This window comes from Mycteria americana, chromosome 3 (assembly GCF_035582795.1).
Source record: "Mycteria americana isolate JAX WOST 10 ecotype Jacksonville Zoo and Gardens chromosome 3, USCA_MyAme_1.0, whole genome shotgun sequence".
Taxonomy (NCBI): Eukaryota; Metazoa; Chordata; class Aves; order Ciconiiformes; family Ciconiidae; genus Mycteria; species Mycteria americana.
Genome location: NC_134367.1, coordinates 132,590,721 through 132,616,342, shown reverse-complemented (window position 1 = coordinate 132,616,342; position 25,622 = coordinate 132,590,721). Strand labels below are relative to the sequence as shown.

General features: G+C 40.4%; 2 protein-coding genes across 2 annotated transcripts in view; one reads left to right on the top strand and one right to left on the bottom strand.

Moving 5' to 3' along the window:
* Positions 1-600: 600 nt before the first annotated feature.
* On the bottom strand, positions 601-13,046 carry CRNKL1 (crooked neck pre-mRNA splicing factor 1). The gene is made up of 14 exons (XM_075497114.1): positions 12,905-13,046; positions 12,288-12,440; positions 10,595-10,686; positions 10,323-10,481; positions 9,746-9,912; positions 9,044-9,222; positions 8,218-8,388; positions 7,334-7,525; positions 6,487-6,546; positions 5,255-5,335; positions 2,729-2,968; positions 2,226-2,327; positions 1,394-1,642; positions 601-851 (listed from the first exon to the last, which is right to left on the bottom strand). Exons 1-14 carry the CDS (start codon positions 12,950-12,952, stop codon positions 684-686), a joined length of 2,061 nt encoding a protein of 686 aa, XP_075353229.1. The 5' UTR covers positions 12,953-13,046; the 3' UTR covers positions 601-683.
* Positions 13,047-13,340: 294 nt separating this feature from the next.
* The window catches only part of CFAP61 (cilia and flagella associated protein 61), a 121,852-nt gene continuing 109,570 nt past the window's right edge, over positions 13,341-25,622 (top strand). The window contains exons 1-6 of the mRNA XM_075497202.1: positions 13,341-13,500; positions 15,058-15,208; positions 16,342-16,492; positions 19,178-19,254; positions 20,196-20,263; positions 21,501-21,627. Of these exons, the coding sequence (XP_075353317.1) occupies positions 15,066-15,208; positions 16,342-16,492; positions 19,178-19,254; positions 20,196-20,263; positions 21,501-21,627 (566 nt within the window). The 5' untranslated portion in view covers positions 13,341-13,500; positions 15,058-15,065. The remainder of the gene's footprint in view (positions 13,501-15,057; positions 15,209-16,341; positions 16,493-19,177; positions 19,255-20,195; positions 20,264-21,500; positions 21,628-25,622) is intronic.

The window sequence follows — 25,622 nt, the reverse complement described above, 5'->3', positions numbered from 1 at the left end:
CACTGAAAAGCCTACTTAGACTGCTTCTGCTTTACTCCCCAATTTTTTTTACAACAAAATATGCTGCCAAGACCTTCAAATATTAAAACACAGGCTGTGTGGTGCTAATTTCTGCAGATTTGTCTTCCAGGGGCTAGTTTCAGTATATTTAACTTTTATTGTTGTCCCTCCTAAACAGTTTTCTGGGATAAAAGCTTACTGGGCTAGGAAGTTGAACAGGTTGCAGTCAATGGGATTTGTTTTCAACTATCCTCATGATCAATACATATTCTACAGAATTACTGGGGAAAAAAAAAAAAATCAATCAGGAATGGTTAGAGACATCTCTCATTACAGAAAGTAGATCTGCTGTCTTGGCACATTAATATCCTTAAGCAATACTGTGATAGTTTGTAGGAGCCTTAGAACAGTGGGTCTTGTGCTAAAAACAAAGCTGCCGTCCAGTTCTTCCAGTTCTCAGATCACTAGTAATAGCAGCAGCCTCCTGCACTTGCCCCATGACCTTTCCTTTTAATTGCTGGAAATCAACAGACTAGTAAAGGGAATCAACTCCAATATGGTGCTTTTTTTCCAAACAAAAAATGTCTCAAGTCAGTAATAGTAAAACTCTTGAAATACATTTATTTGTCACCAATGAAAATACTGTACAACGCCCAAGAAAAGGGGCAGGGAAAGGCAATGTATTAAGACTGGCTTTCATCAATGTCTTTGTCTGGATCCATTGCTGCAGCTTCGCTCTCCTGTTGCTGTTTCTTCCAGAGTTTAGCCATAGCCAGTAGTTTGAGATTAGGCTGATTGGCAGTATCTTCTGGGAAAATATAATCATAGTATTCCTCCCAGCCAGCATCAGACTAGGGAAAAAAAAAAAACCACAAAGCAAGTTTAATTTGCATGTTAATGTTAGCTATTAGAAGGTGCTTCTAATAAGCATAACAGGGAGATAAAATTAAAATCAATGTTTGTTAGACCACCCATAGCAGCTGAACCCAATGAGCCGAATGGGTGTAAGACAGTACTACTTCTGCTGTGCGTAATGAGCAGGCAGATTTGATGAACAGCCTGGCTACAGCTTCCCAAACAAAGTCAAGAAACATACACCATCTGCATAGTACTACCTAAAGCTGTTTTGATTTGTGTATGATAAGAGTTTAAAGTAAAGGTGGCCTAAGCGTTTGGTATGAGTATTTCCCTCTGAGTCAATTGCCCACCCAGCCTGCTGAAGAGCAAGGAGCTCAGCAGCGCGTGTTTCTGGCCAATGCTTTTTTCCAATTACTGCAGAAAAACTGCTATGCAGTTACAGCATCCATCGTAGCCGACCTTGTTTTGTGTACCAGACCCCAGGATAAAGCCACCAAGGAGTCAAAGCGACTGCTGCCGTAATTTTTCCTCTTACCCCATCTTCAGCTTGCAGTTTTCTCCTCTTCTTTATTTTTTCAGGCATAAGTTTATCTATCCTCTCTTTAGTGGTATCGGTTCCAAACTCCTCTTCAAAGTTTCTCCAGGATTCCAGAAGCATGACTCTCTCCTCCTTCTCCTCACAGTTTCGCATTGCCTTATTAGCCTCTTCATAGATCTGCCGGCATCTTGACAAGCTCTCCTCCCTCCCTGCAGATAGCTCAAACTGTGCAAAGCTGATCCATACCTGTGGTGAAAGCAAGTGAAAACCAAGCTGAAACCTCCATTCTGAAGTCCGATAGCTAAGCGATAGTTTAAAAAACCAAAGCAGCCAAAAAAGCAAATGTCAATGCAAGTCTAAAGTACTGTTTCATAAGCAGATACCTAGAAAATTCACGTTTGTTTCACACGTGTGAGATTTGCCTCGTTTTGGCAAGACAGAATACTCATGTAAGCCACGTTGACAAATTTCTTGCGGTTGTTATGGGTCATGATAAATCCGTCTGAATTTAGTCAAGTGACAGCACCAAACTACATAGGAAAAACCACAACTATTTTTTCCTTGCAATGTTTTTGCAACTAAAATTCCAAAGCTACTCAGCAGGAAGAGGGCTGCTTGGAAACCTGCTGCAAAGCCTTCTTTCATGTAAGATATGCCTGTTGTTATATGTAATTTAGAAATGTCTTTCCCCTTTTCATGGCACAGACACAGTACTGAACTTAGGGTCCCTGTTGATTTGAAAAAGCCAGACAATCAAAGCAGTAAAGGGTTTCCATCCACCATGGTCCAGATTCAAGACCAATTCTGTGTTCTAGGTACCCATACGTACCTTAACGTGCTGTGTCCGCTGAAGTAATCTGCGGTAAAGATTTCTTGTTTTCTCATACTCTTCTTGCTCAATTTCAAAGTCAATGTAGGATTTCCAAAGAACCTGCAAAAGAGAAGTCTCTCCTTATGTTCACAGCACACTGAGGGGGGTGGGGGGGAAAGGAGGAGCATGGATAAATGTGAAATTCCTCTGAAAAAAGTTTCAGAGATCCAAGTATTAATTGACTGTACAAGCTAGGATTACAACTAAGCAATATCAAATCTTATGTACATAATCCATTGAGCTTACTCCTGTAAGCATGTTTCTCCCTCCACGTTTTATCATGGGGTTTATAGTCCTGCGTACCCTGCTAAGAAACAGATGCTAAATTAGTGAGACACAGGCTAAGCCACTACGGTAAGCCGTTCTGTTCAAGCTGGTAGATTATTTACATTTTAATTAGCCACACTGTGTAATAAATACCTGGAAATTGTGCCAACTGTAAAGTTCATCTACCCCCTTACCTCTGGCATGTCTAGCCGGGGCTGGCCAATAGCCAACTCATATATTGCACGGGCTCTATCAATATCGCCGAGAATGGTCTCTAGTTCAGCAAATTTAATCCATGATGTGCAGTTTTCCGGTGCAAACTCCAGGAATTTTTCATACAGCTTTCGGCAACGATCAAATTCTCGCAATTGTAACTCCAATTCAATATAACCTTTAAACAGTTTGTTTTTTGGACATTTACCTATGGATGTCCCCTGTTAAGCAAAAAAACCCAAAAACCACTTAAAGAGCTAGCAAGGAAAAAAACCCACTCTATTTTCTAAAGATCTGTTTACTCTCCAGTATTTTAACTAAAGTTCATTTTGAGCTCTGGTCAGGGCCAGTATGAAATCCAACCAATGTTTGCAAAATGAGCGTGCATCCATAAACATCAACAAAAACTCTGAAAGCAGAAAACATTCTAAGTAACATGGATTCCCCATGAAGTATTAGTTGAAACTCACCCTGGCTCATCAAATGAACACTTCATCTTGGATCAAAAGCTGAAGAAAGCATAGTACCAGTCTGTACCAGTCTTCCAGGTAAGCAGTTCCCAAATATCTTATAAAACAAATTGTATCAAGAGAAACTGTCTCCTGGACCACCGCTGCTATTCATCAGCACATAGAGAATTGTCCATGCTCCCTGCCTGCTGACTTACGGTAATGGATAGATGGAGAATAATGTTTTAAAAAAATATTTCCTTTTTGATATGCTTCAGCATTTGAAGAAAACTGCCTGTCCTAAGACACGGTGCCAAGCTGTGAGAAAGCAGTTTCCGATTCTTAATTTGGGAATCTTTTAAAGCAAGAGTTAAAAATGGGCATATCTGAGGCAGGTATGTAGTGAGCTTCACTCTTTGAGTCACTTCTGTAGACAAGTATTATTTATTAAGCACTGCAGTCTCTGTTCCCTCAAGCTAATGTGAATTAAGTAATGTGAGATCAAATTCCCTTACTACAATTCTCCTGCACAACTTTTCTACACATTGATTATATTGGTACTTATTAAAACCGGAGGAAATCCACCACTTGGAAATATCCATTTGGTCACCATTATGGCCCTCCAGCTCTACAAATGCCTTTTCTATGTCAAAATATGCTCAGTTCTCCCCCCCCCATTACTATTTTCTTAAGCAGCATAGGCTCCAGCTGCTCTCCTGTCTCCAAGTCCCAGCATCTCTCAGACCCTGGGAAAACAAAGAATCCACAAACCATCTGCAGCCAGTGAAAATAAGGCAGAGCAAGGTGCTGTCTGCATGCTGATGAGAGCTTCAGCATCAGGAGCTGGACCTTCTCTTCTGCATGGTGACAGTGCGGGACCCTCACCTCAGGACAGGAGCAAGGTTTCTTGCCAAAGAGGTGGTTCAAAGTCAACTCATTGCAAAAGAAAGAAAGAAAGAAACTGCTTGCCAAATCTGGGTCCAGTCCAAAAAAGTATTACAGCTGCAGCAGCAAAATCTGGTTTCCAAAAGAAGAAAAAGGTGACATACTAAAAAAAAAAGTCTGTCAAAGAAATACCAGGCAGCCACAAGCAGGGTGCTGACTGGTGACTACGGTAATGTTGAGCGATGCTATCTTAAGCCAAGCTAGAACAGCAGCACGCTTCAGGACACATGGTTGTCTTGTTGGAAAGACAACAGGGAGACAGTAACAGTCTCACAGGGGGCTTAACCCCTCCGCTTCATTTCTTCTGGTCACGGGCAGGAGTCCAGCTCAAGAGACAAAGCTTTACTAGCACACTGGGGGCAGACTTGGTCCAGTGTCAGCTACCGAAGGCCATTCACATTTACGCTATCACTGCTGTGCCATGGGTTTGGTGGAAACCCCATCAGTTTCCTCTTTAAAGTCAAACCACCTCATCTGTTACCAACATTAGCTTTCTCTCAAAATCCCTAATGCTATCACTGAGCTTATTTAGAATATCTGAACTGAAGGGAAAGAAAGTTTTTTATTTCAGAAGATTTTGCTGCCAAAATGTACTCCATTGTTCTCTGACATGCTGACACTCATATAGTGAACTCACACAGAAGCTCTTGAGCCTGCCCAAGCTCCCCATGATTGCTTCTATCAGCAACCTGGTAGCTGGGACTCAAAACGCTCTATTTGGCAGGTTTTAATTTCTGAGAGTCAAAAACTCCTATTTATTCAAAATGCTTTTTAAAACGTTATTGTTAGTACAAGTATCATTTAAACAAATCAGCAGCAGTTAAAAATTTCCAAGCGCACTAAGCTGATTTGGGTACTCTTGCATTCAGTATGTGTTTTGTCAGCTGAAACAAGAAAGCTGCGTTCATTTCTGCTCATGGCTAATTCATCATATCAAGCTACACTTCTTCTTAAATCACACATGACAGTAAATACTGGTCCCTGCAGACTGCTCGGATGCTTTATTTAAGTGGATTAAACCAGCAATTTATAAAGGACAGCTTAAGATCTTTTAATGCCATCTCTTGTTACTATTAGTTAGTAAAGTCAATTATGGAATTAACAAAAGCTTACCAAAGCTCTTCTGGCAAGTGGAAGATTTTTCTGGCGTATTTCAAATTGTGCATACAGCAGCCATATTTTGGCAAATGTAAACTGAAAGAAAAAGAACAATGCAATGCTTAGGCTGGAAGCTTAGTAAATAATACTGCACACGTTCTTTAAAAAAATTATTACTCTGTCTATACAAGATGTTACTGCTACTACAGTTAGTTGCATTTGATCTCAGTGTTTTCATGCCAAAAAGTTGAGAGTTCATAGCCCAAAACAACCTCTCTAGAACATGAGAATATACTCCACCATGGCCGAAAGCAAAAATAGCCAGGACAGAAGTCTTCTTAAACAAAGAAAATGGTTCGTTAACCAATCAATTGCTTGGAAAAAAGAGCAGCTATCACTGAATCAATTAACAGCTAATCAACTCTTAATAATTACAGATTAATCCTAAGCTACACAGTTGATACTCAGATGACATGATTAATGACAAACTAGAAAAGGAAGTACCTGAACTAAGATTTCTTGACATTCCCGGGCAATGCTGATTAATTGTTTTAAGGGTTTGGCCTTGTGGATATTTTAGTTAAAGCTCACTGGCAAAAAAACCACAGAAACAAAAAATCAGTCTTGAAGACTGATTGTAATGGCCAATACACACCTGAAAGATGGTTTAATCAAATGCACCTCCCTCAGCTGGGACCGTGCAAACAATTAGAAACAGTTGCTATAAAAGGTGGTACCTCCATATAAAATAGAGCAATAAGTACTCTGCTGAGACTACAGGCAACTAGGCTGAGAGCAGCTATAAAAGGACTACCCTGAGAAGAAAAACAAGTAAGTACAGAACAGATAAAGACTTGTTCCCTACTGCTTAATAGCACTGGACTATCCTCTGACTATGTGTTATTTCAGCTTCTTAAAGCATGCTTAGTAATTTGAAAATGCTAGAGAAACCCTTGTGTTGTATCTGTATGAGGAAATCTGACATCAGTATGTGGCCTGCTATTTCCCATTGATGATGCAAATTACAGCCATCTAACACTTTAGCTTGGGAAAAAAAAACCTATCAATTTTGGAAGATAGACATGATGAGAAACTGGAAGGAATATTTGAAGTCCTGAGCAGAGTCTTGTGCTAGTAGCCATTTGGAGCTGCTTACATACCTGAACCTTGCAGGGAAAGAAAAATAAAGGATCTTATCTTGGGAATTTTAATCCAAGACTCAATAGAAACTGCTGGAGGAGCCATACCTTCTTGTGGGGAATGAGCTCGATACACGCCTGATACACTTGTCTGGTTCGCTCTGCATCCTGCCAAGAACAGGCAAAATTAAATACTTTGTTTGCTGCTAAGATTACACTGCATTTTTGAATTGTGCAATGACTGCAAAACTACAGAACAGTATTTTTAAGTGAAGTTGTTTAGAGCTGCATATACTTAAGATAAAGGTATTTGTCCACTTAGTGTGCACAATTCAAAGGTGGTAACTTATGAGAATCAGTAAGAGTCATCTTTTCAAAACAAGATTCAACACTAAGAATTAGACAACAAAACCACACCTGTCCCTATTTTGGGGAAAAAAAAAGTATTTTTTCCTTTAACATACACTGAATAGGTATACTGCACTACTATTTTAAAAAATAAAGAGCAGCTATAATGTTACATGACTGGTAACAGAAGAAATATTTACATAGCCTCAAAAGACCACTATAGCAAGAATTCAACTGTTTCACAAAACAACTTCACAAATAGTTTTGTTAAATATAAAACTATTTCACAAGTTCAGGTTGAACAGCCTGGAATAGGTAATTCAGATGGGCCTAGAAAGACCTACTTCTGCTTTTATTATCAGCATATTTCTGGATGAATTGGGGTGAAACTGAAATATTTTTTCTCCCTATGCATGGGAGGGAAAAATGAAGTGAAAAAACCCCCATAAACCCCATACTTAAATAACAAACCCTGCAGCTAGTTACACAAAACAAGTAAGACATAGTATTTTTAGTTCTCATTTTTAATATTAAAATATCTGTAGCTACTTAATATAAGGAGAATACTTGGGAAGGAAAGAAAAAAACCTGAGTTCTTACTACTTGCCTTTGCCTCCAGCTCTTCATATAATGCATAGTTAATCCAAAGATAGATGTATCTTTTCCAGTGTCTTTTCTCTTGAATTGGGGGAACGTTGGCGATGGCTCTTTCATACACTTCTCGGACTGTCTCGGCATCTGCGTCACTTTCAACTAACCTCAGGTAGTCAAACCATGCATCATAATTATGTGGATTTGCCTTCCAGAAAGATGGGAGCAGGGAAATAGGAAAGAAACTTCAATAACTACAAATAACAGACCCTGTTCCTTTACTTACAGTTTTTATTCAGAATTTCTTCTTTAAAATAGATCATTGGAATAGTCATGAAAACTGTCAGTCTTGGGTACGCTTAAGCTAGAGCTTTTGGGCTAAAGTGCATTTATTTCTTTATTTTTATTTTACCTACATACATTTTTTAAGTGAAGGCAAACAAACTGAACTGTGAGAAGGGAAAAGGAAATTATGAAATATGCAGTATTCAGTGAGTAGTAGATTGGTGTGGCACACCTGTTTTCTCACAAAAAGGTATTTACACACAGGTGAGGTGTCCTGTAACAGTTATGGCATAACAGAAGCGAAGAAGTAAGTTACAAGCTAAACTGCATTAATCCCTTAGATGACTGTGAAGGGTACTGAGCTTTGAGTTCAATCAAAAACTTTGGCTCCACAATTTACATTAGAATGCAGAAACAAAAAGCAGTGAATGCAAGTATCATTCTCTCCCCCATGGATGGAATTCTGCCTCCAAAAAGAAGTGTTCTCCTGGTAATTTCTTAGACTGAGTATCAAGGGTAACATAAAACTCGTCAGCCCTCATATCATGAGACACTCATGTACCTTAAGCAGCAGCTGGATGTACGATGAGCCCAGAGGACATTTGTAATACATACCTTCACTTCCTCTTCATACTGGAATCTCCTCTTGCTGACAATGATGTCTTCAATTCCCCTTCTGTCTCCAAACTTCTTCTCAAAGATGGTGTAATTCTTGAAGAGATTTTGGGCCTCCTGTTTTGGAATTCTATCCAAGGCGTACTTGTAGATCACCCTTACTCTTTCAAACTGAAAATAATAAAAATCATTTGAGTAATATTTACAAAACAGCTTCTGTCCTCCCCCACAACTTCTCAATGAGCTTTTGGCAATATTTATTAGAATACAGAATCATAGAATGTAAGTGATTGTTTTAGGATGGGACTAACACAGATCTCCCTGAAGAGTAAACTTTGAGGGGAAAAAAAAAAATTCTGTAAATACCAAACCCCACCATCTCTTGTTCATTTACAGGTTTGGATTTGGAATATTTAAAATATTTTTAGGAGGTCGTGGGTTTAGGTTCAACTCCTTAATGGCCTGGGCACTTTAAAGAGACCGTCTGGGAAAAACATGGCTAATTCAGTTTTTTATCATGCAGGCCTAAAACCTCTCAAACTTACAAATCTGAGGATACGTATTTGATCCGATGACACTGTTCTCAGGCTTGGCAGATTTGGTGCCCACCTTTCTTAGAACATATTTCCTTGATGTCACCGAAAGGCAAATAGAAGCTAAGCAAAAAATTGTCTCCTTAACTCAGACTACAATAACAGTATCTCATAAGGCACTGAAAAACCCAAGTATTGCAGTGAATGTTAAGTGGCCTTGAGTTTGATATTCAAAAAGAAATCTTGTGGGGGGTGGTTGGTATTAGTCTGACGTATTATCAAGAAGGTCTTACTTCTTTCTGATTCTCCTCAAATTTTGCGAAAGCCACATACAAGTGCTCATCCATATGCTCTTCTCCAAAGAACTCCACTGCCCTCTCGTATACTTTCCTTGCATGAGCAAAATAACTGTGCTTCTCTTCAAAGCGGGCATACTTGATCCAGTTCTTAACATCAGGATGAACAATAACAAGTAGAGCTATGTTAAAGAAACAGCGGTGTGGTTGAATTGGACACTTCAAACTGCATTCTTTCCAATGACTACAGGGTCATGGGCTATATGAAACAACTCCCCAGGATGGCATACGCAAAAAATGCAGCTGGGAAGAAGACACAAAACAGCTCTAAGCATGCAAAGGCTTTGTGCCTTACTGAGAACTTTAAAAGAAAATTTAAAAAGGGATAAAAATCAGGCAAGGGTCAGCAGTTTAAGGAGGAGAAATCTGAAACAGATGACGACTGCAAAAAAGCTGGAAGCATGAGTGCTGTTAAATATACGCTGTTGTGGCAGGATGTACATACACTTAACTGAATGTGGAGATATATACTAAACATGCTTCTAATACCTACTGCTGTCTCTCAGGATGGTGGCTTACTCCCAACACACCACAGTAAAGAGGAGCACAGGGACATAGCTGGAGGTAGAATAGGTAAGAAAGAAATGAAGAATGCAGGCTTAAACTTGGGCAGATGTCGCAATGCACTAAAAAGGATATATCTCTCATAAATGGTACGCGCCCTGTCCACCTCCTTGTATCTCAGCTCAAAGTTAATGTAGGAATGCCAAGCTTGCTCCTCTGGTTGCCACTCCATCCAACGTTCAAACACCTGACGTGATCCAGCAACGTTCCCCAACATCTCTTCCATGTAAGTATACTTGTACCTTAGAAAACAAGATCAAGTTTTTACAATCACATAGTAAACACATAAATTACAAGGATTTTTTGAGTGCTTAATTAAGAGCATTACTGAGATTTCTTCTATCTCAGAAAGAAATCTCAGAAAGAAGAAAGATTTCTTCTTTCTTCACCTATTCCCCACTCGCACCCCGGAAATGCCTTTAGATACTGCTGTGATTGGCAGCACGCGGGCACACAAACATCCTTCTCTCCCAATATTCTTACCACTTGAAAAGTACAAAACCTTTCTGAAACTTAAGCCTTCCTCTTTTTTTCAGACTAGTCTGAAGACTTGGAGAAACAGAAAACAATGCACTTTTGCACAATACCAAAATAGAAAAGTGATTGGCAGTCTTTGGGGGTAGAAGCAATGCTCCATTCTCTGCAAACGTACCAGAACTGGTTCACCCTGGGGAGGGTGGTAATGGCTCGATCCCAAATGTTTCGGGCATGATTAACCTGGCGGTTCTTCATTTCCATTTCTGCATATTTCAGCCAGAGTGTGACATTTCTGTAGTCTACATCTAAAGCACGCTCGTAAATGGAACGGGCTCTGGAAAGCAAAGAGAAGCTGTGTATATAACGTGCCTCCAAGACTTTGATGGTGTTTGTCAACATGTGTCTTAAAAGGTTTATAAGAGATGTCTGCAGCTGCATCATAATTACCTCTGTATTTCTTTTAGGCTTTCCTCCCATTGTGCGTACTTTATCCAGTTACTGATAACGGTTCTGTTTTTTCTTATGTTATCTTCAAAAGTCTGAGGAGAAAATTATTTCTGTAAGTAAGAAATACCTCTGTGCAGACCAATCTTGTTATAAATGGCTTATGGAATATTATTATTATTGGAATTAATTCCAAATGTCTTACACCCATGCAGATGTAGTAACAAATTGTACTCAATACAACACTTCCTAAAAATTGCATAACAGAAAAGCTAGAAGCATAGATCATTATACAGAATAGGACTAAACGCAAGTTACTGCAACCTGATACCTGAAATACTGATGGAATACTAACTGACGGCACTAAAATCTTACTTTTTTTTTAATCTCCTGCTTAATGTTTCAGTAGCAACATTACCTGGACGGATGGAATCCAGTCATTGCAGACAACCCTGAATATACTTGGATGCACCAGCATGAGTTTATTCACTTTGACCTGTATATATCATTGCTCTAAATTTTTCTTTAAAGCAAGATGTCTTATTCTTATTCCCTGGGTTTAATATGCTGGCATCAAATGTGCTAGACAAGTTTCACTGCTCAGTGCAATGGTGAGGGCATCTTCAGTCTCGTGTTTGGCTGTTGTCGGGATCAATGCTATCGGTATCCAACATGTAGCTAAACATGGTTTAACACAGTTAACGTGGTGGCTTGTTACTACCATTCATATGAGAGGTGAAAAAAGATAACATCAAATGTTGTTTTTGCAGTGCTGTGGTGTTGATCATCTGAATCCAGTTGTTCTGCACATGCCTGAGTGAGGTACACCAGCACCTAGCACGGTAAGGCCCAAAGTCTTCACGAGGAGTCCTAGCCACTATGGTAAGGAGGGAAATGAACACCCACTCAGGGCCGAGTACAGGGATGCTGTGTTGTGCTACAACAGTCACCAGTTCTGAACGTATGCATATATGCTTCAGGGAATGATAGCCCTCGTTTATGCTGCCTGTATCTAAAAAAACCTGCTGAGTGCTGAAAACATTTAAAGTTCCCTGTTAGGGATATGCTTGCTTTGCTGATCCAAGACAGCAATTATCAAAGGAAAAAGCAGAACAAAACTGTAGGTAACTTTGGACAAGCAAAGCAATTATTTTAAATAAAGAAGAAAAACTTATACCTGAAATCTCACATGCAAAATGGTCGAGTTTCAAGACAATCATCAAACATAACCATGATTAGTGTAGAAAGTTGTGTTCCTAAGTGTGCTAAGTAATACCACAATTATACAGAACAGAAATATCACTTGCAAGCACACTGTGTTTTTTAAACAGTTGAGGTGGAAAAGCCAGCAGCATTACTGTAGAGCTTGCTAATGTTCTGTCATGCTGCCTGGCCAGATACCAGTGGTGATGGAGAAACTGCATAAAAACCATGTATGTAATTACCCCTGCAATGCTCTGAACATACTGAATGTGGTCATGTGTGAGATGATGTGTACTACCAAATCTTATGTTGAACAACACGTTTAACTCACAATTTTTGCATGAAAGTAGCATTTTCTATGAAAATGTAGGGTTTTTTAAGAATTGCTATTCAGCTGGAATATCCATAAGTAATACAGACTACATCTGTAAGTTAAAACCCAGTAAAGTTTTAATGCTTTATACAATCATCAAGATGGGGTTTTTTCCTTTACCTTCCTTTTCCGGAGCTTATAGTCATTTAGCTCTTCAACATCTGTGATCTTCTGTTGCGGAGGTGGTGGAAGAAGTTCAAGTTCTCTCTCTTTAGCTTCTCTTAAAAGCTGTTCTGCTGTGATCTGAACTTCTGCAGGTGCTTTATTTTTCACCTGTAAAGTAAGCGGGCTTGATTCACGTGTTCTCCTTCTAATGCGAAACTGAGAAATGCCCCGTTAATCACGATTAATTCGCTCCGGTGGCTTGCTACGTTCCGTGTTTACCGAGGAGGGATCCGGAGACCCCCGCGGCGGACAGGGACCTCATCGCCAGCGCTAGCCCCAGCCTACGCGGCTCCCGCCCGGGGCATGAGGAGAGCCAAAACTTCCCGAGGCCGCGGGGAGGGGCGGCTGCCCAACCGGAGGAGCCAGGGCCGCAGCCGGCCGCGTTTCAGCATCGCTGCGCGACCCTGAGGATCACCGGGCGCTTCACCCGCCTCCCGAAGGCCGCGGGGAGCCGCAGGGCCAGGCCGCTCCGGGGCGCCCGGCGCTGCTCCGAGGACCAGGGCCCGGCGAGGGCGGGCGCCCGCCGCCCCGACCACCCCCCGGCCGCGGGCCCGCCGCCGCCTCCCGCGCACCTTGGCCACTTTGGGGATCCGCTGCTTCCCGGCCGCCGTAGACGCCATCTTGCCGCCTCTCCGTGCTAGCTCCGCCCCGTCACCTCTCACCTCACGTAACGCCGGCGCGCGTCGTTGCCGGAGTAACGGCGGCGCGTCCCGACGCCGGCAGAGAGGCGGGGAGCGGAGCGGGGGCCGGCCGGTCCGTCCGTCCGTCTGTCCGTCCGTCCATCCCTGGCCGCGCCGCGCCGCTCCGCTCCGCTCCGGCAGCGCCGGGGAAAGGGGCTCCCCGCCGCAGCGGGAGGCAGGTGAGTGCCCGGCGCAGCCGGCGGTCCCCCGCCCCCAGCGGCTCTCCTTGCCCCAGACGGCGCCCCCTGGCGGCTCGGCGGGCGGGGCGGGGTTCGCGGGCTTCGCCTGCCTGTGGGGGCTGCGGGCCGGCGGGCGAGCGCCGGGGCCGGGCGGCCGGGCCGGGGAGGGGCGGCCGGCGGGGCGCTCGGTGTGCCTTTCGCGGGGGAGCGGGGGCCGTGCTGCCGGCGCGGGGCCCGAGAGGTGTTCGTCGTGTGGGCGTTAAACGCCTGTCCCGCCCGAACTGCCCGCGCCGCTTTCGCTCCTGTCAGGTGAGAGCGCGCTGCCCGGTTCTTAGACCTAGCAGCCTTCCTTCGGGCCATCTAGGCTTTACAATCCCCGTTTATTTTGATGTATGGAGTTGCCATTAATAAAAAATAACCAACTATTTTAGTAGTCTCACAGTGTGCAGTTACCTGATGAAATGTGTAAGTGAATTATGTGGCCTTTTTCTTTGATCATTTTAAGAATCACCTGTCATTTAGCCCTGGGTATAGTTGCCTTCCACTTCACTAGGAAGAATATATATGTATCTTACAACTTAAGACGCTTGGGAAGTTTCCTACACAAGCTAGTATATTTTTTCCTTGTAGGTGTTATTGTGATACTCAGTAACAAGTACACTCTAGCCTAGCTAGCTCGTTCTACATAACCGCAATTCTGTTTACTAAGCGTGTGTGTTAAGACCTGTGGAGGACATTTTGCCTCAGGTCGGTGCAGGGATCTCTTCGCTAACATATGGTTGGTGACTGAGACCTGTGGTGTCACCTATAACAGTATCTTGACTGTGTGTGAAAGATGGAGCCGTACGCATGACTTTCTCTGTATTTAAAAGGTATAAAATTCAGGGTTTCCTTTGTTATCCCATTTTAGTTGGGATCTGTGGGGCCTAATAATTGGGCATCACATCTGGGTTTGGAGCCAATGTTAGAAATGGCTGTTCTGTTTGGTAGATTGGTAAAAGTGTTCTGCTAGTCTAGGTATGCTGGTTATTGAGGCTTTTTTTTTTGAGTTAGTATATTTTGCACAGGTATATTTAAGAAATCGCAGAAAGTTGTTGTGTTTGGTCAATTTGTTTTACATGCCTAATTCTTGATTGTATCACAACAGGCTACGATACTGAGTAGCAACACAGCTGGGAGATAAATGAACTGTTAGTTGATAGTCACAGATGGTCTGAATGCCTGTTGCCCCTGTATGTTCTGAAATTGCTAGGCATGTCAATAAATTGCTGGGACCTGGCAAATTCTGTGAACGTGGAATGACAAAAACATTTTTCTTCTGGGCAGGGAAGCTATAGAGCTTTCAATTCCTTCTGAAATTTAAGCATTGCTGTTGACTTAAAAAAAAATGAGGAGCTGTTTTGAACAAAGTACACTTAACTCACCTGAAATTGCTGTTTAATGTTATCAGGGCATTCTTATATTGATTGTTTGCTGCTGATCCTCCCAACCCTGTAGACTTAAGGCTATTAAGTTTGAAATTATTGATGATGGGCACTGTTCTGATAGCATGCAAATGCCAATAAATGAATAAATGTAAAAGCAATTTGTAGCCTATTAAAAACATTTATTTCCTGTGTAGCATGTAGAATACATACAATAGGGATGATTGCCTGCTGTATTTCCACTTGTGCACTGTTTGCATGCTGTATGTATATCCAGGCAGTATGTATTTTTGTAGAGGTCTACAGGAACTAGGCACTTAAATCCATCCGAATCACATTTCTTCACAGTTTATATGAACATCCATTGCAAGTAACTATGTTGAACAATGGATTGCAGCGGGATCCGCCAGAACAGCAATGTTTTCTTTCTTTCTTGTTGCAGTCTGTAAGATGACTACAATAACTTCTTCAAGAGGAAATACAGAAGTGGTCAGTGCCAGAAGAACAGAATCACATGATGTTTCAGATATTATTGGCCTCTTCAGCCGTTTTACAGAAGTAGTTTTTGGAAGGATTGATGTCATGTACCTTTTGTAAGTATTTTAGGGACATTATATTACCTTTCTTGCAGGAAACGTCAAGAAATTATGTTACATTTAAAACGGCAGAAAACATTATGAGCCTTTGCATGGTATGGCATAATGACTTTTCACAAAAAGGGAAAGAAAATCTGCTTGCATCTCCTCTCTGCGTCACACATGCATGACTTTGTGCAAAGTTGGATCACTGCTGCCAGCATGGTGGACAAGATTTGACTCTATACTAGCTTCCTTTCTATAAAAGTTCAGAATAAATAGTTTTGAATAATACCTGATGAAACCATCAGATTCCAATGTCTGCTGTCTGCTCCATCTAACAGAATCCTTTTGCCTGTTGGGGAGTGATGGAAGTAGAGGGGCAGGGACTAGAGTTTTTAATGGCTTTGTGGCCATGACCATTCTGTTTTTTCCTGTGTATGTCTAAATCTTTTCCTTCTCTTCCAGTTTCCCCTTAACGAAAGGAATTGGTTATTTTTTTGCCTCTCTTTATTCTACCTTGGGAGACAGCCTCTATCTGCCATAAAATATGTTTCAATGTTCCTCTGCTTTTCATGCCCCCAAGATACCTAATATTCTCCGTGTTTTGACATCTGTATCCTAGCTGCTTGCATGGCAATGTCCTTAGCAGAAATGGGTGGCTGTAGAAGTTTTCTGTTACCGCACCTTCATCACTGGAGATAGTGATGAACCTTCTGCGCTTCACCTTTCTGCGCAGTGATGAACAGCAGAGACAGACTGTGTGAAATGCTGATGGGTCACTTAGTTTTTTTTCCACTTGACTTAATGGCAAATGTCTCGGATACCAGCTATTTTTTTTCCCCAAATAGCTGGTATGAAGAAACATGCAAAGAAGAGGGAGCATTTAAGTCTTGCATATCAAATTCATAGTAATTGAGGATTTAAAAAATCACGTGAATTGTTATAATGTCAGAATACACTAAATAAATATTTGGAATTGAAGCAATAATGTCAACTTAGGATATGGGCAATGAAGTTTTATTGAGGCCCGATCCTGGGAGCACTTTTGAACATGGTTAATTTTGCTATTCTAACAGGCTGAGTTAACAGTCAGTCACTTTTCTTTGTGTAGTTTCTTCAACTTCTGCAAACTTAAATTGTTTTCACAGAGAAAAATCAAATCTTGCTTTGACACTCTGCAATGGGAAGAATGAAGTTATAGCCCATGCTGTCTTTCTGGACTATCCAAATTGGAATATCACTGATCAGTCTGACTGGGAATCATTCTTACAGGAAAACTACATTAACAATAAATGCACTGTAAGTAAATGGTGTGATTTTATTTGAGTTTTCATTTAAGGCTCAGGTATGAAAAATATGTGTAGGCATCTAAAATCTATTTTAGGTAGATTTGAGGCATTCAGGCTGAAGAAGGTGATCATCAGACTCCTTACTAAACCCTCAGGTGCTCAGAAGTTCATGAGTACCTGTGCTTTTGCCACTACAGTAACTGAAGGTAACTGGAAGGAGGGCAGTTAGGGAGCGCACGTCCTCTCTTTGCCAGACGTGCAGAACATGTCTGATGCATTGTGCTAGCGCTGAGAGCAGTGGGAATCATAGCTGTCACCAATATTTTTCATTCAAAAACCTGTCCAGCTCTGGTGTTATCTAACAGAACATTTACCTGGGAGGTGGAGTCCTTGCTCTAAGGTCCTTCTCACTGTAAGTGAACAGGAATCCTAATTTCTCACCTTTTGGGATAACGTTTTGCTATTTTACAGAACTGAATGCAAATTTAATGGCTTCAGAGAAAGAAAAAGGGATAGGGAGTGTACCTCTGCTTGAAGGATGGTGACTTACGCTGGGTGGAGGACCATGCTGACATGAGCATCTTGGTTCTGGAGTAAGCTTGTTTGGTGCTGGTGTGGAGATTGCTGCAGTCTGTTCTGTGTAGTGCCAGTTTTCGTACAGGCTCCTCAGTCAAGTTTATGTATTACTCTTAGGAATTATGGACTAGAAATAGGCACTTAGAAGTTCAGGATTCAAATGCTGCCCATCATTCAGTCCAGCTAGGAACTAGATCCTGTGATTGTTGAGAAAGATGGGAGATGTTAACCATAAACACTCTCAAAAGCTAGGCAGCACATGCCAGAATAAGGTATTGGCAGTGCTGAAATTATCTCTAGACCGTTTGTTCATCAGTTTTCCAATGTTGTTCTGGGTGATATTAAGCAACGGCTTGCACAAAAACTGACCAATACAGCAATTGTATTTGAAAATGCTATGTGCCGATAAAAGAAACAAAATTATTACAGTCAAAAGGAGCATAGAAAAAAAACCATGTAATTTTCTTGTAATCTGTTTTCTTTGTCACTTGAACAGTACTTTGTGTACAGGCATATTGCAGGCACAACCACTTCATTCACTGTTCAGCTGCAGCCGCTCCTGTTGCGTTATGCTATGCTGTCCGTTCTGCAAGCTCTTCCTCAGGCGGCCTGCTTGACAATATCTCGTGCAGCAAAGCTGCAGCTGACTTCAGAGTGCAGGGGCATACAAAGAGAAAAGACAAAAAAAAAAAAAAAGAGCTTGAGCCTGTTAGGAATTACTACTCATGAACAGGAGTGAAAGGTACTCTGGAACATTGACAAGGAGCAGAACAACTCTCCTTTTTCTAGAATGGAGATTATTTTCTAAAATATGTACAGAAGATTCAGTACATGTTTTATGCTTCTGCACTGACAAAACAACTGAACCTATTCTGAGTTATAACTAGATGAGATATCGTTGGTTAACTGCAGGTTAAATCCATGCAGATGTGCTTTAGAAAATTGAGATCTTCTGAAAATAGAATTTCTTAAAATCTAGTTGACAAGTCTTTTTCCTAGAGCACAGAAATGATAAGATAGCTTACAGGTCTAAATTAGGAATTGACTTGTGCAGAATTTAATTAGTGAAGATGCTTTACAGGATTGCCTGGTTACCATCACTATTCAGAAACAGTTACAGGCCAGATCTTGCCTCCTGGGCCTCCTCTTGGACCTCAAGAACAAAACATTCTTTTTTTTCCTTCTTCCTTTTTCATTTGCATTTAAACAAACAAACAAAAAAGAAAAGTCTGATTTTTTTAGAAATGGCTTTTGATGTTTCTTCATTACAATAGCCTGTTGTCTTTATGCTGGTCCATATACTGCAACGTCTGTTAAAATCATTCTTGCTTTACAGTTGCTGAAATTTATTGGTGACTCTAGCCATGACATTTTAGTTGAATATTAAACTATTCGAAGACCAAGTTTTCCCATTTAAAGTATTTTTTTTGTAGAAATATTTCATCTACAGGTATTTCATTGACTCAGCACTTGAAATTAATATGCAAGTGAAAACAGCTGAATTAATAGCACTTTTCATTCCAGCACAAGGGTTTTCCTTTGCTAGTGTTTTCCAGGTTAACTGGAAGCATATAGGATAAAGATGACTTTTAGTCTGCCCTGTTTGTGCCTTGATATTTAAATGTGTCTAATGATGTAATCTTAAGACTTTGTAATTTTTCTTACTTCTTTTAAAGAAAAAACATTTTAAGAGTATGAGAAGTATGTGAGCTGCTGGGATTTTTTAAACCTAGAAAGAATTGTCTTTATCAGCCAAATGTTAAATTCAATGTTGTTAAGATTTCATTGTTAATTATTGTGGTTAAATTAAAATGTTGTTAGTCTGGAATTACTACTGTTAAATATGAAACAATGTATGTATATTGTAGTCAAACAATAGTAAGCTTGAGTGTAAATAAAAAATACTACAGAAGCACAAATTGTGATATAAAAAAAGCCCTTTAATCACATAACTTTATCCACACATGCTTTGAATTACTTATATTTGTATATTTATATTTTAGCTACTCATTTTGAGTGCAGATCATATATATTGGAAATAGATGTGCATATTAATATTTAGGTTGACTTAATGAATATTAGCTGCATGGTGTTTAGATTTTCATTCCTCATTTTGTAGCCTTTGAACACATTGTTCATGCATCTTTTTGTGGCAAAAGAAGAATATGCAGCCGGATGTTCCCAAGAAATTGTTAGGTGAGTTCATACGTAACTTTCTGTAGCGAAGCATGTGCACTCTCCTACCATCATTTGGAGAGGCTATGGAATTTAAAAATGCCCTAAGGTGATCACTGGATCAAAATTAAATATCTCTCTAAACAGTCTTGCAAGGTAATAAAACATAACCTTGTGTTAATCAAATGCGCACTGTTGGCTTTGAAACCAAGCTGTTACAGTTCCAAGTACGCTTCCCTAACAGTGTTAAGGTTTAGCTGTATTTTTGCTGTAATTTTCCACAGTACTGCAGTTGCAAGGCAGATTGATTTGTCTTTTCTTAAATTTCCACTTGTAAAAATCAAAGCGCATGACTGAGCAGGAAGCTTAAAAAGCTGTAGATGTTTCTGGAATACGCTTGTTCCCAGGTAATCTACTGATAGTTTGTTAGCTACGGATTATATGGTAAGACTGCAAACGATACAATACAAACAGCACAATATATTACTGTGTTAGCTCAGTACTCAAATATAACCATTGCTCATACCATTATTTGGTATACTCAGAGTCTACTTACATAAACAGTGAATTGCACTTGGTGCTGTTGCTGTTGAATTTACAGTTACTTTGTCATGTCAAGCCAGCTCATCCAGATGCCAGGTCAGAGATCTGCCAGCAGAGATCTGGCATCGTTAATTTTTTCACCACTGGGAAACTGATATAAAAAGGAGGATGTTTGAAATCTAAGGATTAGGAAATTGAGAGAAAGAAGGTAGGGGGAAAAAAAAAAACCAACAGTAAAAAAAATGCCCAGATGAATTTCATATGATCTTATTTGTCATAAATAAAATGTTTTAATTTTTGAGCCATGTGGACTCATGAAGCCACTGGAGAAAAAATTTTGTGTATTAAAAGACTAGCTGCTGTATCTGACTGATGGGTGTAATGATGAAAGACTGAATACAGTTATGTTATTTGTCCAGGAGAGCTTTTATCACAGTACCAGAACTGCAGTTTATACTTGTCTTCATACCAGCTGATGAGAATTTAGGTAAGAATTTAATGCTATTTTATTCTTAAAATAATGAGAACAATCTCCAATCTCATTATCATTAATATGCACTGTGTTGGTGGGTGCTTTTGTGTTGGTTTTTTTTTAAATATTGAGCACAGTTATAATTTTCTAAACATGCAGAAAACACAATCTTAAAGTATCCTCTAATGGACCTACCTTGTAAAAGAGTTTTATGTGGTTACGTGTTCGCTTCAGCAGTCTATCCATTTCCTGCAGTCTTTAAATTTGCCAGAAACAGATAGGACTTCAAACAGCAGTAAAGATCTCACAAATAAATTCCTGCAAGTTTTGTGAAGATTGTTCGCTGCATAGTGTCAAGAGATTGAAATCAGTGCTTGTACTTTGAGAGACAATGACTAATAGGCCTCTTGGCATGCATATATATATTCACAAGCACACGCATAAATTCATACGTGTCAGCCAGGCATCATGCCCATACATCAGAACCAGTCGCATCAGGTATTTCCTCTTATTTAGCCAAGTGAGTACAAGATGGGGAGAGGACACTTTGGTGAGGGTCAGAAGGGGTGCTGGAGACATGGAAGGCAACTAGGATTATTTCTTTTAGAGAGAGGTACAACGATGGAGAATGCACATCTTAATCAGAGAACAGCATCTGACTTGGAATTCCAGTCCTGAATTCAGACTAATAAACCAAGCATCTACGTAATGACTGATTTTTTTGTTTTGGTTTGGTTTTTTTGGTTGGAGCTTTCCTTGAAGGGAACTGGAACCTTTTCTAATATGACAATTTCTAGACATCTTTGTTCCAAGACATGCTAAAAAACTCTGTAGTGGTGCGTCAACTACAGAAAACAGTACCTGAATAAGGGCTTTTGCCAACCTACCCTAGCAACAAATGTCAACTTTCCTTCAGCAGAACGAGTCCTGACAAAGAGACTCTCCAGTAGCATACAGCATTGGTTATATAACTAGTATTTCTATAGGGATTTGATCCTACTAATTTCTGATTGCTTTGAAGCTTATTCAGGCTTTGGGTGTTGGATTAATTAACAAATTAATCCAGTAACAATTCTTTCACATGTTTATACTACTGTCATTTCAGCTTCATTGCTTAACTTCAAAGACAGAGCATTATGCCATCTGTGGTTTAAGTTCAAAACTCTGTTTTCCTCAAACAGTTTCCTGATAATTTAGAAGCTTATATAATGAAGTTTCTCTGTTGCTCCTAACAGATTTTTGTCATTCACAGAGCCAGACATGGGAAACGTCTTTGAAAAGGTGATGACCGCTCCAGGTTCAGTAGTGGATACAAACTTCACCTTGCTTGTGTGCCCCAGACATTGGTATCACCCGCAGCTGTATGTTCGCAAAGCAAGGTAATGCAGTTTATCCCTTCTACTTCTATGAGCAGATCTGTCTGGGTTAATTGAAGAATTTTCTTTTTTGGTTTACAGCATCAGTATCTTAGTTAAACTGCTATGATTTTCCTTGATAACCTAACTAAGGAGTTCTATGATCATGCTGTTTTTATTCTACTTCATCACAAGATCAGTTGTATTTTTTGTAAAACTAGGTTGCTATCTAGAAGAATACCTTTTTTGTCTGTGATGTTTCTTCTGTGAATTTGCTGGCTTAATCGCATTGCTGTGTATTTTAGTGAGTGCATGTAGTTTCCAGGTCTCTTGGAGCATATTCCAAATTATTTTTAGTTTTCTCTTGTTACGTCATATTCTGACCAGCTGAGCAAAGTCTAAATAGGAAGGCCTATTATCTAAAAGAATTAAGCAAGAGCAGAGAATCCCTAGTTCTAGTAGTCCCTCAGACATGGTGAGTAATCCTTTTTCATCTTTTGTACCATTTTTTCTGCATAAGCACTTCGTGCATTCACTCTGACTGTGTTTCAGGGGAGCAGGCCTCCCCAGTGTTGCTGAGAGAGCTTAAGAAAATAACAGGGTAACCCTTTTCCTTCCATCATGTCATCTGTTTCAATGGACGCAGTTTGGAGCGAAGACTTTAAGATATGCTTACGGAATGTGCCTTAAACACAGCCTTGCTCTTGTTTTGGGATTCAAGTCATAAACGCCATTAAAAAAGTTAGACTCTGAATTATTTTTTCTTTCCTCTCTGCTCAGCTGCCTGCAGTGTACACCAGGCAGAGATGCAAGTGTTTCTAGCAGCCTTGCTCAACGATGTCTACCTGTATATTGATTATTACCGCTCTGTTTTTTCCTGCCATTTGAATTGTGCTACCTATGCCGAATCACAGCGTTCTGTGCTTGTGCCAGTGTTGTGTCCAGTAAATGAGAAGCACAGAGTTTGTGACCCAATGGGGCCTTACGTTTTTCTGTGTAGATTGCTGGACCATATATGCTGTTATTGCTGGGTAGATGCTTCCCTGTAGCGTGGTTGAAATGTAACTAGTATCTATTGCTTTTTGGTTCACTTGTTTTCCTCTTCACAGGGGGAAGAGTGTGTGTAGGGTAATGTTTTATGAAGTAATAATTTTATTTGATTCTGATTCATTCTGGAGTTGCTTTTGTTCGTTCTAAATGTAAGTGTTGCTCTGTGGTTATGTAGCAGGATTATGACTAAATTAGCATTTCTAGTCCTTGTAGTGGAAGCTGAAGTTCAGGGACAAGCCCGTCCCTGGGACACTATATCATATGATACTGATGTGTGTGGGGGGTCCGTATTGAGCAGTGCTAGCAGATGGTAATGCCACATTAGGCATATCTTTCTGCCTGGTAAATCCACAACTGTTTGTTTATGGGTTAATTCATGCTGACATCTCGGACTGGATTCTGACAGAAGCTTGTCTCTCAGGGCGATGCTTTATACATATCTAATTTTACCAAATAGGCCTGAAACAAATCTGCAGATTGTGTTCTTTATCCTATAGTTTTAGTCAATGTCTCCAATATCCGGTCGCTTGACTTTTGAGCATTTTAAGAAAAAGGACTGAGGTGTGACCTTGACCACTTCACACCATCCTGCTATAGGTCTGGATATTTCAATGTGTTACAAAATTATTTGCATATCAATAATCTACAATTTTTAGGCTTTTTATGAGTATTTCCTTCGAGTTGTCTACCATCTATCAGTATGTGAATGAACCTTGATAGAAGTTATCAGTAGGTGAATTAATTCCTGATTTAAAGTTTTCCTATACGTCTTGATTCCAACTATTGTGTTTGGTTTTTATTTAATTTGAATCAATTATTTCTTTTGATGGCCATTGGATATTATCAATAGAAAAAATTTTTAACATGACTGGAGATGTCACGCAGGCCATACCAATATTCCACGTAAGAGACACCATCTTGCCTGGGATTTCTGTAGTTTGTTATGAATACTAAAATTATTTACTTTAGTTTGTTCAGTGGGTTTTTTAATTATTATTAGAAAACTAACCAGGAAACCTGTTTTTTCTTAAATTACACAGTGTCTGGTGATATAAAACTCATACTTTAATATTGTCTATCAATAGATTCTCCGAGTAAGGTAAATTATGTTTGCAGTAGACGCTTTGCCTTTCCTTTTCGTCTGTGTTCACCTTTGTACTTCACTGGCATCCATAGTAACGTTCTGTGGAGCCCTTTAGAGACTTATCTATGAAAGTTGTCCCCAGCCACCTGCCTAGCAACACGTTCTGGGTCAATGATAGGAGATTAGGGTAATCTCTGTTCCCTCTTCCCTTGCTTATAGAGGCGGGGAAAAGAAGCTGTAAACTGATACTTTGCTTGACCATTAATTTTGAAGTTATTCTCTATCTGACCTTTATAATGTGAAATAAATCTGTAGTGTGCCAGAACATAGTCCACTAAGCTTTTATATTTAAGTTTCTTGCTGATACCTCGTCTTTAGATCCTGTCATTCTTTGTTTTGTACCATATATGTAAGAGCTCACAAATTTGCAGCTCTGTGGAATGCCGCCTTTATTGTGCTTGTTCTCGCAGCCTAGGAATTTTGTAGTATTTTTATATTAAAAATCTATTGTGTTTTGTTTTGTTGCTTTTGTTCTTTTTTTTTTTTTTAAGACTATGGTGCTAGTGGAGGATTGCAGAAATCAAAAATAGTTCTGTTCCTACAGTTTCTGGTGTGCAGGGAGATGAATGGGCTTATGTGGAGCCCCACTGACTATCACGAGGTCAGTCTCTATGTACCACAGGCCGGCAGAATTGCCATCTGCATCTTGATGTGTGGCCTTGTCATGTTGTGTTTTACAGAGCAGAATGCTGTAATGGACTTGGAGCAATCGGCAAAATGTTCCGTTTGGAGATGGTGTGTGCACATTTTCTATCCCAGTCAAACAACAGGTTTCAGTTGGTGTACAGTCTCATTCCTTTACCCCTAAATTAGTTTGGTTGGTTTGAGGCTTCATAACACAGGACGAAATTTGCTATACTTATTAATTGTGTTGAAGTAGTGAAATTCTGGTAATAGAAAACCTTACTGCAGCTTTTCCCTTGACATACTGCCTGCGAAGAAGAGGAAGACTACTATTTTGGTTTGAGATATAAAGAGCGTGGATTACTATAAGTTTTTACATGGTTTCATTGTTCTTGGAACTTCATTTTAGTTGCATCTTTTGAATTAATTCTACAGACAAGTAATTGATGGTGTGTTATATTTTTCCATACTCTTTTCTTTTTGTATAACTTATTGCAATGAAGACTCTCACTTACACAGTGGAAAAGAATGAAAAAGTGCGGGGCTTGGAAATTTGTCACCCCTGGCAGCTGTTTTCAGCTTTGAGTGGCCAGTGATGATATTCATCTCTCCTGGTTTCTCAAGGTGGCTTTCTGAACTCAAAAACTGTATGAAAGAATCTGGCGAATCTGCCCTTCACAAAAAGAGTTACGTTATTTAAAACTCCTGGCAGAGGGAGCAGTACTGTGACTGGGACATCCTGGGGGTCACAAGTTCAGCACTTATTCACCCTGCTCAAAGGCCGTTGGTAAGGCGTATGTGACGGATATGACTCCAGGCTGCGGCGGCTCCCTTGCTGTCCATCCTGCCCCAACAGCCCGCCGGACTGACCTCGGCAGAGGGAGGTCGGGGTGGAGGGGTGCTCCGGGCCTTGTCGCCGGGCTGTGCTGAGCAATGGGAGCAGCGAGAGTAAGGAGCGAGAGAGCTTTCAGACAGATGGCCCGAGAACAAAAAAGCAGGAACAAGGTCAAAATAAAAGGGGTCACCGGCCCCTAGTAGAGGGGTAATCTTACCCAGAAGGTCACATTCATTCTGGCGTGTAGGAGCAGCAAAAACCATCTAGACACCCCCTAAATTGTCCTTCAGTCTTATGCTAGAGTCGGCCAGTACTTAGAAACTCAGACCATGTTTGATGAAGTTAGAAATAAAACTTTTTGGCCCA